This window comes from Chlamydotis macqueenii, chromosome 1 (assembly GCF_036417535.1).
Source record: "Chlamydotis macqueenii isolate bChlMac1 chromosome 1, bChlMac1.mat, whole genome shotgun sequence".
Lineage (NCBI taxonomy): Eukaryota > Metazoa > Chordata > Aves > Otidiformes > Otididae > Chlamydotis > Chlamydotis macqueenii.
Window position 1 is genome coordinate 212,589 of NC_141556.1, and position 12,227 is coordinate 224,815.

The window sequence follows — 12,227 nt, forward strand, 5'->3', positions numbered from 1 at the left end:
CGTTCCGCCCGTCCATCTTCATGAAGTGCCACAAAGACAGTGATACTGGGCAGAGACAAACCACACAAGCCTCGGGCGACTGCAGTCAACAGCATTCTCCAAGGAGGAAGCACGTCCTCTGGGAGAGCAAACGAATCAGCAGCAAGCATTACAACCACAGATTGACAGTGCCCAAAGCCTCTCCTTCTGCAAGAGCATCTGGAGATGCCTCTCTTTCCACGGACTGCTGCTAACAGCACCTGCGCTAAGAGAGAATCCAACGCATTTGGTGGCCAACTTAGAGACTTCAGGACAGGGCTGGTGAGCAGCCCAGGGCTACAGGACAGGATTCAGGGGAGGCGCTGGAGCTGGGGGCAGCTGCACAGGACCAGCGGCGCTCAGGGCACCTCAGGTGGAGCTGTGCTGTGTCGGGGGAAGCACCTGGCATCTGTGCCTGCAGCGGGGTCCGCCTCCTTCCCCTCTTCCCTTCTCTCAGCTCTCGGGTAACTCCCCGGGGCTGCCCTCACCGGGCTCCAGCAGACCGGGACCCTGCCGTGGTGGGCGCTTCGAAGCTTCCCCTCCCGCCAGCCCCAGGCGGCCGGCGGGCAGGAGACAGCCCCGCACCGGCCAAAGGGGCTCCCTCACCTCACTGCTGCTCCTGGCCCCCACCCACCCCCGGGCAGCGCCCCCCGCACACCGCCCTGCCGGCTGCTCTGTCCCTGGCGGAGGAGCTGCTCTGTCCCTGTGCAGGACTGGCACACCAGTTCTGTGCTTTGCACGCCAAGCGCCCGCCAGCAGTGTGCCCGTGGGGCGGCAGCGGCGTTTTGTTACCGGGAGGCAGCAACGAGCACGGTGGCACCGCACCGCAGCACCGCATCGCCGGTACCGGCGGCCGGCAGCGAGCAGCACGGTGGCGCCCGTGTGGCTCGCACCTGCAAGTACCAGGTTTGCTTCGCCAGGCGGCAGTACTGAGCACAGACGAGTGCCAAACCCTGCACGTGAAGCGCCCCAGAGTGTCTCTGTTCAGTCGGCTTGAAGCGCACAGAAAACCACACAAAAACGAGAACAAAACTACACCGGGGCCGCAGGAGTACCACATGCTCCACATAAGCCCGAGCGCAATGCGGCGGCGTGGCAGCAAAAACTAAACCTACCTGCACGCACTGGCAAACACAGGATGGGTGCTCAGCACTGGGTGCGGAAAGACTACACCTCCCAGGATGCTCCGCGTAGCCATCATGGCGGACCAGACACCTCGTGCCTCTGGACTTCAGCTCCCGGCACGCTCTGCGAAGCCATAACGGCCAACCGCAAGCCCTGTACCCCAGGACTACAGTTCCCAGCATGCCACAAAAAGCAGCCTTTCCTGCGGGCACACCGTTACCCCTGCACCGAGCGCCCCAGCACAGCCTCGCAACCCCCAGCACGGACGCTGGCAGCCCCCACCGCTGACTCCAGCACGCCGCAGCACGGCCGCGCCCCCACCACTTTCTGTAGCCGCACACAGACCGCGCCAGCCCGGCTGCTGCGCTCCTCGTGGCTTTTTCCGAGACCCGCTGGTCCATCGCCCGGCCCCCGCTCACCTTCTCCATCACTGCAGGTGCAGCCGCAGCCCGGCGGCCCTCGGCGACCGCTCCACTCCCCCCGTGGCTCGCACTTGCCCCTCCACGGCCACCCGGGGCAGGGCAGCACCAGCCCCTCCAGCAGCACCCACCCCTTTACAGGGAGGGGCCGTCTCCATCACCCTCACTGCCCACACCTGGGGCTCCTCCAGCCCCGGCCCACAGCTGGAGCCCGGCAGGAACTGGGGGCCATCGCCTGACCCCCACACTGCATCACCTCCTCCCCTGGGCTCTTCACAGCCCCTGGCCCCGGGCACAGGGAGCAGAAACGCAGCCATGAAGTCAAAGGAGACAGCGAGTGTTTATTCAGTCACGCACATAAGTCCGAGCAGCGAGTCTGCTCTGGAGCTTGCAGCCCCCGATCCCCTCCCCGTGTCCCTGGAACGACTGCCAAGTCATTCCAGGAGCCACGCTCGTTGGTTCGGCAGGGAACGTACGGTGGGTCGGCTGTGTCCTGGAGCGCCGGGCTGTCGGGCAGACTTGGAGGCTGCCAAAAACAAAGAGCAGGGCACGGGACACTACGAGAGAAGAGAAGAGAGAAGAGAAGAGAGAAGAGAAGAGAGAAGAGAAGAGAGAAGAGAAGAGAGAAGAGAAGAGAGAAGAGAAGAGAGAAGAGAAGAGAGAAGAGAAGAGAGAAGAGAAGAGAGAAGAGAAGAGAGAAGAGAAGAGAGAAGAGAAGAGAGAAGAGAAGAGAGGCAGCTTGCAAGACAGAGGGGCGTAGCGAGAAAGCACGAGGCAGGAAACAGGATAGCGAGAGAAGGATGGGGACAGAGAAGGACAGGGAGCCTGACAGAGGTGGGCAAAGAAGCAGAGGGGAGAGAGGAAGAGAGGCAGCAGAAAGAGGGAGCGGGACAGAGACCAGCAAAGAAGGATGGGGAGCAGGATGGAGATGCAGGAAAAACCTGAGCTGGGCAGTACGACAGGGAGGTAAAGACAACTAGGTGCAGGAAGCCAGACCGAGAGAGATGGAGAAAGCTAAAGCCATAACAAGAACAGGGCAGAGAGGGAGGAATGAAACAACAGTGAAACAACAGGGACAGGAAGCCAGGACATCATCCAGGTTGGACAGAAGAGGTGACAGCAAGGGGACAACACAAAACAAACCATACAGCTGCACGCTTAGAGGGCAGAGAGGGAAGAATTAAGAAATAGGGACAAGGAGCCTGAAAAAAAGAGAGAGCTGGAGAACAAACAGTATAGCGATGCATACAGAAAGAACAGGGGCGGAATTGAAAATCAGGTGCATCAGGGAGCCAGAGACGGCAAGCTGGATAAAGAAGAAAAGCGACAGGCTAGAGGGCACAGAGGGAGGAAATGGAAAACCAGAGACTGGGAGCTGGACAGAGAGAGAGGCAGAAATTAAATGGGCAAGTGCGACAGGCCACAGGGCAGAAAGGGAGCAATGGATAAATAGGGACAGAGGACCAGGCAGAACACAATGTGAAATAATAGGAACAGGACCAGCCTACAGGGAAGAGGGAAGAATTAAAAAACGGGGACTGGGAAGCTAGACAGAGTGACATGGAGAAACAAAAAAAATAACAGTGACGGCTTACCAGACAGATAGGGAGCCGCAGGCAGAGAGAGATGGAGGAGAAACAATCAAATAGCGTGCAGCTGCAAGACAGAGAATGTAGAATTTAAACTGAGCATTACAAGCAGGTGGGCTAGCTTTGTGGGTTTAGCCCCTAGCACCCATCGCTGCGCAGAAATTACAGAAGTAAATACCTCTGCTCTGTGCGTAAGCCTGGCGTACTGCGCACTGGGTAAACAAACCCAGATTTGGGACAGCAAGAGGGATAGGGAGCAGGACAGAGAGATGGAATGGGAAAGGAAAAAATGCTGGGAGGCTGAACAAAGGCAAAGAGAAACAAAGACAGAAAGCAGGGCACGGGAATGGAAGCAAAACAAAATAGCGATGGCCTGCAGGACCGAGACAGCGAAATTAAAAAACAACCACGGGGAGCAGCACAGAATGACAGAGAGAGAATAAAGGAACAGAGAGCAGGACAGCTCTGGAGGAAAAAAAATCAACTGTGATGAGCACTGAGAGAGAAAGACCAAGAAATAAAAAAGACAGTGAGGGAAAAAGAAAGGAAAGAAGAGACATCCAGCTGAAGAGGGGAAGACAGTTAGAAAAGACAGGAGAGAAAATGGGACAGAGAAAGAAACAAACAGACAATAAAGTGGAAGGAAGCAGAGGAAAAGGACAAAAAGAGGAAAATAAATAGGAATAGGAGTGAGATCGGGACAAAATGGCGGGGGGAAACACTGACCAAGGAAAAGAGACAGAAAGAGGGACAAGGGAGAAGGCAGAGAAAAAAAATGGCAGCAGCCAGATGGAGATGGGGGCGGGAAAAAAACCTTGGATAGACAGCAGGACAGAGAAGAACATGAATATGAGCAAGGATCGGGACAAAGGGATATAGCAAGAAACGACAAGACAGGGAGCAAGACAGACAGAACAAAAAAGCATTGAAAGAGAGAGAGCATGCACTTGTGAGATCCACAGGGGTTGGAGAGATAAAGATAGATCTTGAAAGAGCTACAAAGGCATATGAACTTAATAAAAAGGGCCAGGGAACAGCATGAAGGCCCAGAGACAGCAAGAGATGAACAGGATGGAGTGAGAGGCAGAATGGAAGAAAAACAGCAACACCAAGCAAGACAAAGGGATAAAGCAAGAAAGGGAAGGGAGGAGAGAGACAGGAAGGCAGGGACTCAGAGCAGCACGTACAGGCACAGGGAGGAAACAAACGCCAGAAAACAGACCAGAGAAACTGCAAAGAAAAAAATAAAAAGAGAAGGATGCAGAAAGGCACAAAGGGAAATAAAAGGAAAAAACAGTGATGGGCTGCAGGACAGAGCCAGAGGGTGGAAAAAAGGAAGAGGAGAGGGGAGAACAAGAGCCCAGATAGAAAAAGAAAGGGCGCTGTACAAGAAGAGAGAGAAGGGGAAAGAGAAAGACGGATAAAACAAAAAAGAATAGAACAAGAAGAGAGATACAGGGAAGCCAAGAAAATCACAGGAGCATGAGAAAGAAAAAGGGAAAGAGAGGCAGCTGGGGGAGGGCCAAGGAGGCCCTGAGATGCAGAGGAGGGGAGAAGGGGCCCCGAGGGCCCAGGACTCACCACAACTCTCAGCGCTCCAGGGAGAGTTTGCCAGTTCAGACCCTTCTTTCTCTGCTCTTCCCTTCCTCTTCTGTCACTCCAGTTGCTTGACTGTCCCAAACCTAAGAAAAGTGGGGGATGCGTTACAGCTCTTATGAGACAAAGCTCCCTAGAAACGTAGCCTCGCTCACCCACTACTTGACCGTGCCCCCTTTTTAAATTATGTGTACAGACCCTGCGGCGCTCTTTGGCGGTCTAGCCTGCTGCGGCCTTCAAAACGGGATCTTCCTCACCCAGAGAGGCAGGCTGTCTCTTGCACGCAGCGGGAGGCAGCTGCCGGTCAGACGGCCTTCAGTTACGTCTTCCGGAATACCGATCCACAGTGACAGGTGGCTGCCTTCGTCCAACCGGACTGCGCACCAGCTTGCGGCTTTGCCACCCCCTTGCCCTTGAGAGAGTGGCTACCTGGAGCGGCTCCACAACCACTGCTGCCCAAAACAGCAGAGGAAAAGGCACTAAAAAGCAACGACAAAGAACAAAGACAAACTGTCAAGACACTAGGAATGACATGACATGAGATGAGACATGACATGACATGAGAGCCTAAAGCATCAGCCAGGCAGGGCTTGCAGCTGACCTTGTGCTGCAGTTTAACCGCAGCCAGCAACTAGGCAGCACACAATTGCTCGCTCACTGCCCCAACCCTGTGGGATGGGGAGAGACTCAGAAAGGTCAAAGGGACAATTCTTGTGACTTGAGATAAAAACAGTTTAATATTAAGGAAGAAAACAACCACCACTGGTAAGGAAAAGCGGAACAAAAAAAAAAAAATACAGCAAAAGAAAACCCAAGACGTGCAACTGATATAAATGAACACACTTGTAAGTTTCAAATGAAAACATTTAGAGTGTTTTCATTTTAGAATGGAAACAATCTCCATAAAAGTTGGGGGTGGGGGCACTGGGCAAGTTGGGGAACACAGGCAGCGCCCCAAGGATCCCGAGACAGAGGGGTCATGGGGAGGCAGCGCCAAAAAGGGGGGCATCGAACAGGGACACAAAACCAGAGTGCAGGGCAGGCAACGGGCAAAACACAGGGGAAAAAAAACTCACAAGGGAGGAAAACCTTACACGGGGTGGGGGCGGAGGGGTGTGTTTTAGTGAAAAGCATTTGGAAGTGATACAGGGAATTAACGGTCTGCTAAATATTGCTTGATTTAGAAGACTGACTGTCTGCATACTGCTTGATTTAGGAGACTAACTGTCTGCTAGACAATGCCTAACAATCCTCTTTGCCTTGAAACTCACTTAATCTTATCAGGGACTGGTACTTGTCAAGAAACTGGTATTCCTCAGGGACTAATATGTCAAGCAAAGGACATGATAACAGGAGCTGCAACGTTGGTCAGAAGTCGTTAAGAAACTGCTGAAATCACCAAGTGAAAGGAGAGCATGGGTGAATGACTGAAGTTCATCTAGAGGAAGATCAGACCCCTGAAGAAGTAAACGACCACCAGAGACAGATCTGAAATGCTAACGCAAGTGGTTTTTTAATAACCCCGCCTCGCTTATGCACATGTATGTCTGTATTGTGCAATCCTAGGAATGTGTGTACCTGCACCGGATACATTTTTGGTAAAATGTGCTGTCAGTGTGCGTGCTTTTGGAGAAGCAATCCCCCACGCACCCGGTGCCAAATAAACATGCCTGCTTTATAACTCTCTCCGAGTTGTAGAGTTTGATCCACGCGTCAGGAGGGCTGAGAAACACAGAGCGGGACAGTGGGGACGGATACGAGGGAGAGACGGACACGCAAGGACAAGGGGTACGTGTGGGAAGAAAGGTGCATAAGGATGACCTATAGCAGGGAGTCCACGCAGGACAATCCACAGCACGTAACTCACCCGGCATAACCTGCACGAGATGACCCACACCGGACAATGGACCCACACTGCGTAATCCCCAGCGAGAACCCCTCCGTCTCCCACTGGGTCACACCAACTTTCCCCAAATTGAGTGGCTTTTTTTTTTTTTTTCTTGTCCACAATATTTTTTTTCCCATGGCCAGACCATGCTCCAGACCACACCTCATTTGATTTTTCCTGTGTCTGAATATTTAGTTAAAAGACTACAGAAGGAAAATCACCCCATCCTTAACATTCACTTTAAAATCCATGCGGCAAGTCCCTTAGGAAAAATGCAGTCACGCATCATAGACGTACCTTGTCCTTGCAGACCGCTACGGCTCCTTTCCATCCATCTCGTACTTTCATGGCCAAGGAAAGGGCGACCACGGTGAAACGCTGGCAGCAGACATTCAGCAGAGAGAGGGAAAAACCCCTTAGTTTAAAGCTAGGCAGGAATCTAACTCTTCCATTCGGGCGAGGTTTCTCAGGACTAAAACCACGTGAAGGACAGAGTATTTTGCAGCACCTGCTCATACCGGCCTTTAAAGCTTTTGCATTTTTCAGACACCCGGGCCTTTTTTTGACTCATTGGCAGCTTTAGTTTCACTCGAACCGCTGTCCTACATACAGGCAGGGGACAGACACAGATGCCTACATACATTTTCTCAACCCTAAGTACAGCCGAGATCTCCCCACCCTCTATGTGCCAAGTTGAATATTTGTTTGTTAAGGAGCACAGCAACACTTCTCTCCTCGTGAACTGCCTCCGAGCAGAGGAGGGCTCTGGGATTTCCTGGACGCCAGTGCTCCCGCTTTCACTGTCAACTCCGCACGGCCACCCACCGGAAAAAAGGCCTCAAAATAACGAACGTCAGACGATTGCTGCCACACCAAAAGTGCCAGCACTGAAAGCTCGTGCTGCTCCTCGCCGGCCCTTGCCAGCGCCTCTACAGGCCCACAAACATTATCCAGCCTAGAGACTGCATAAAAGGCAGACCGCCCCAGGCTGCAACACTCTTGCCCAGTGTACACTGACCAGTAACGTCTCCCCCTTCACCTTCCCGAGAGAGACTGTTCCCAGGGAGCCCTCTTCCTCCCATCAATTTACTACACCCTCCCTGCAGTTTTCAACCTTGTTCCCTCCTCGGCTGTGGTCCCTCAACTTAGCTCTCAAATGGCCAGAAATCACATTCCATCCTCAAAAGAACAACCCCATGCTAACTAAGATGGCGCTTCCTCGCCCAGCTCCTCATCACCATCTGCAAAAAAATAAAACCCCAAAAATAAAACCTACCAAACAGCACTGCCCTTCAACATCACACCACTTACCACCAATCTCTTCTGTGGCACTCTCCTCCTCAAAAGCGCCGCAGTGCTCTGCTCACCGGCTCCACTCATTCCCAAGAAGTCCAATGCTGCAACTGCCGCTCGTGGTGCTTCAGATGCTGAGAGACGCAAAGCTCAACTTACTTTTTCTGGGGTGTAGGCAGAAAAAAATAGGTGTCATACCAAGCTAACTAGAAAAGTATGTCATTACATGCAATGACAACATTATCAAAAACCACCTGCTTTAGCTTCCTACAAGAAAACAAATGCTCCAGGCTTCATTTCTAGCAAGACCATTCATGCTATCTAACTTCTACCACAGCTACGTTCTGGACAGGGCTGAATGACAAATGTAGCAGAACGTGGTGGCTCGCACACGTGGCCGACAGAGGCACGGAGCTCCTGGCACTGCGTCCTGGTGTCTGCTCTGTCAGGGAGGGCTCAGATGGACCAGCCACTCCTTGCTGGAGGCACCTGCCTGTGATTCACTCCTCAATCCCCTCCAGCAGCCATGCCCAGGCAGCCCCCTTTACAGCTGGAGGCCCCTCATAGAGCAGGGCCAGGGCCAGCCCCACTGGCCCCACCTGGGGCTGCCCCACCTGGAGCCCACTGGGAGCAGAGGCCCTTGCCAAAGCCCCACAGCACATCACCCCCTTCCCTGTGCCTGTCCTCAGCCATCAGCTCTGCACCCAGGGGCTGCAAACACATCCAGGGGCACAGAGGAGGTCACAGACAGTGAGATACAGAACAGAAAAAAAAAAAAAAAAAACAGTGACAGTGCACAAGACAAAGAGAGAGAGAAAGAAAGAATAGAAAAGAAAGAGAGAGATAGGAAGGCAGAGGCACAGGGCAGGCATGCAGAGGCACAAAGAAAAGCAGGCCAGAAAACATGCTGGAGAAATTAGTTGGGGGGAGAAGACGGATGCAGATCAGGACAAAGAGATGGAAAAGGCAAAAACAGCAATGGGCTGCAGGACAGAGACAGAGGACAAACAAAGGAAGGAAAGGGAGCAGAACAAAAGTGCAGGGATACAAAACAAAAGGAAGCGGTACAACAAGAGATTTAAAGGGAGAGAGAAAGGGGGAAGAGCATACAAGAACAGACAGAAGAGGAGAGGCAGAAGGAAACAATAACAACAACAAAAAATCACAGCAGCTTGGGAAAGGTAGGGGTCACGGGAGCGGCAGGGAAGGACAGGGACACACAAGAGAGGAGGCAGAGCCCCAGGGGCCGGGGACTCACCACAGCTCTCACTCCCGGCACTGCTGGGAGAATCTGACAGGTCAGACGCTGCTTTCTGCTTCTCTCCTCTTCTGTAACTCCGGCCACTTGGCTGTCCTCCACCTAAGAGAATACCTGGGTGTCTTACAGCTCTTAGACAAAAAGCTTCCTAGACACGTAGCCACGCTCGCTCGCGCGCTATGTGGCCGTACCGTGCTTCAGGTTCCACATACAGACTGTGCAGTGCACACTGGCGGTCTGGCCTGCTGAAGAGTACAAAGAGGGATCCTTCCTCACCTGGAGAGGCAGGCTAGGCTCTCTCTGGCCTGCAGCGGGAGGCAGCTGCTGGCTGGCTGGCCTTTGGTTTCTTCTTCTTTACCTTTCTGTGGCCTCTCCAGCTTCAGCTGCAGCAAGTCCTCTCCACAGGCAGTAAGCGCTCCATCCGTTCATTTTCGCTCCCGCACCGCCAGGAGAGCGCGGCCGGGCAGAGACAGCCCACACAAGCCTGAGGCGAGTGCAGTCAACAGCATTCCCAGGGGAGGAACGGACAGCCACGGCCTCGGCACGGCCTCTGGGAGAGGGAAAGAAGAAGCAGCGACCGTTATTACCGCACGCGGCCCCTGGCCGGAGCCCCTGCTGCCGCAGGGGATTCTCCAGATACACTGAGGTCCCCCCTCGCAGCCTTCAGGGCAGGGCGTGGCCCGGTGCTACGGGACAGGCTTCAGGGGACGCGCCGGAGCGGCGGGCAGCTGCACGGGGCCGGGGGAGGCTCGGGGGGAGCTCTGGCGAGCTGGGGAGGTGCCCGGCGTCTCCGCCCGGGAGGGGGGGCCCCCTCCTGCCCCTCTTCCCTTCTCTCTGCTCTCGGGTCACTCCCCGGGGCTGCCCTCGCCCGGCTCGCCTCCAAGCGGGCGGCTTGAGGCTCCCCGCGCGGGCAGGAGACAGCGCTGCAGCTGCCAAAGGAGCTCGCTCACCTCACGGGTGCCCTCGGTACTCACCCGCCGCCGGGACCCGCGCGCCGCACACCGCCATGCTGCTCCCGGGCACAGCGCATGCGCGAGAGGGGCCCTGCATCCACGCATGCGCAGTCAAAAGCCTGTGCCTGCCAGGCGAAGGGCAGAGCAATGCACATGCGTGGCCGGGGCTCAGCATGCGAGCATGCGCGGTAGGGCAGATGAAGCTGCCAGGAGAAGGATAGGGGAATGCGCATGCGCAGCTAGATGGTGACACCTCTGCATGCGCGGCCCCGCACTTTTAACCGGGCATGTGCGGTCGGTGTGCATCACCCACGCATGCATTTGTGCCTTACCAGGAGAATGGCAGAGCAACACGCGTGCGCGGCAGGGGCTCGGCTCCCGAGCATGCCTGTTCGGGCATCTGTGCCTGCCCGGAGAATGGCAGAGCACTGCGCATGCGCGACTCCGAGCTGCAGTACCCGCTTTCGGTCACCAGGCGGCAGCAGCCCCGTACCGCTCCGGTCCTGGGTGTTCAGCCGGACGAGCCACGGCCGGTTCCTCCCTCCCGTTCGCGCCGTCCGCAGCCGGTCACCCCTTCCCGGGGCACGGCTGCCCCTTTCCCCCCGCGCAGCCTGGGCAGTGACATTTGTGGCCTCTGTACCAAAAAGCGTCCCCGTGGGAGGGGGAGAGAATGAGAAGGGTGAAAGTGAGGAACCTCGTGGGTTGAGATGAAAACAGTTTAACAATTAAGAAGAAACAAACCACCACCAATACCCCTTGTGAGGAAAGGAGAGAACAATAAATGCCCAGAAAGAGAAGTGATAAAACTGAAAACAATTGCAAATTATCAATTAAAACAACTGAGATGGAGTGAGGTGCAGGGAAGCAGGTGGGAGGTTTCAGTTTGGGGGTGGTGGGGGGCAGGCATCACCCCAGGGTCTGCAGGCAGAGGGGTTACGGGGGGCAGGGCCAAATACGGGGAGGCAGAGCAGGGGTGGAGGGGGGAGTGAGGGCACAAGACAGGAGGGCAGGGGGCACGGGGGGGACCAATCACAGGGGAACATTTCAGTGGAAAGCATTTGGGAGGGTGCAGAGACACAGAAGGGGCAGGAGGGACGGACACGAGGTGGGGACGGATGGGGACGGATGAGGAGGGTGTGGGTAGAAAGGTGCATGAGGGGACATGTGTGGGGATGACCTACACCGGGGGTCCGCTTGGAATAATCCACAGCGGACACAACTCACCTGGGATGATCCGCAACCGATAATCCACTCCAGGTAACTGACTCAGACAGACCAGGTAATCCACGCAGGGTAATCCCCAGGACTGTCCCTCCATCTGCCAGCCTTTCACCCCACATTGTCCCCAAATTAAGGCGGCATTTTTCTTTTTGCTTTCCCATAATATTAAAATCTGGGGTTTCGGTGTTTTGCCAAAATATTCAATGCTGGGGTTTTTTGGCACTATTCCACAACATAAAATTTGGCAATTTTTGCTTTTGGTTTTGTGCACGAAAGTGGGGGGGATGTGAGGGGGTGCTTTCTAGCTGCACAAATCCAGGCTGATCTGGCTTTCCTGGGAGCCTCAAATTAGGATATTTTTCCACCTCAAACTGATGTTAATTGGGTTCCCCCCGCATTGCAGACCCAGATTCAGAGTTTTGGGTTATGTTCGTGCTGCATTGGCAGCTCCTACTCTGCGTGCACGGCCCTGCAGGTGAAAATCCCCTTGTTGGGGCATTGGCCCCAAATCGAGACAGGAAAAGGAGAAGGGGCAGCTTTTGAAAGCATTTTTCTCTCTTCAGTAGAGATGGGAGGGAGCAAGTTTTTAAATCTTCTCTGCAAATAGGGTTTCTTTCCATTTTCAAAACTTTACATAGCACAGACACACATGTATCTATTTACACACACATTTCATATATATTATCTATTTACACGTTATATATAATATCCATTTAGACTTGTATATTTACACTTCCATACATTTACACTTACACATCTATTCAGGCTAGTATCTATTTACACTTCTGTACCATAGCACTCCAACACCTTTTTAGACCTCTCTATTTAGACTTTGATGGCTACTTACAATGATATCTATTTAGACTT

General features: G+C 54.1%; 1 protein-coding gene across 15 annotated transcripts; it reads right to left on the minus strand.

Annotated features, from left to right (window-relative positions):
* Positions 1-4,713: 4,713 nt before the first annotated feature.
* On the minus strand, positions 4,714-10,230 carry LOC147601918 (uncharacterized). 15 transcript variants are annotated; one of them, XM_086743375.1, is made up of 7 exons: positions 9,545-10,230; positions 9,378-9,453; positions 9,187-9,288; positions 8,003-8,062; positions 6,933-7,013; positions 5,005-5,226; positions 4,714-4,833 (listed from the first exon to the last, which is right to left on the minus strand). In XM_086743375.1, exons 2-6 carry the CDS (start codon positions 9,394-9,396, stop codon positions 5,063-5,065), a joined length of 426 nt encoding a protein of 141 aa, XP_086599501.1. In that variant the 5' UTR covers positions 9,397-9,453; positions 9,545-10,230; the 3' UTR covers positions 4,714-4,833; positions 5,005-5,062. The 15 variants fall into 15 exon arrangements, 13 of the variants coding, with proteins under 13 accessions (XP_086599501.1, XP_086599523.1, XP_086599531.1 ...); XM_086743405.1 differs by having other exon boundaries at positions 4,719-4,833; positions 4,946-5,226; positions 7,947-8,062; XM_086743366.1 differs by having other exon boundaries at positions 4,725-4,833; positions 4,946-5,226.
* Positions 10,231-12,227: the final 1,997 nt, after the last annotated feature.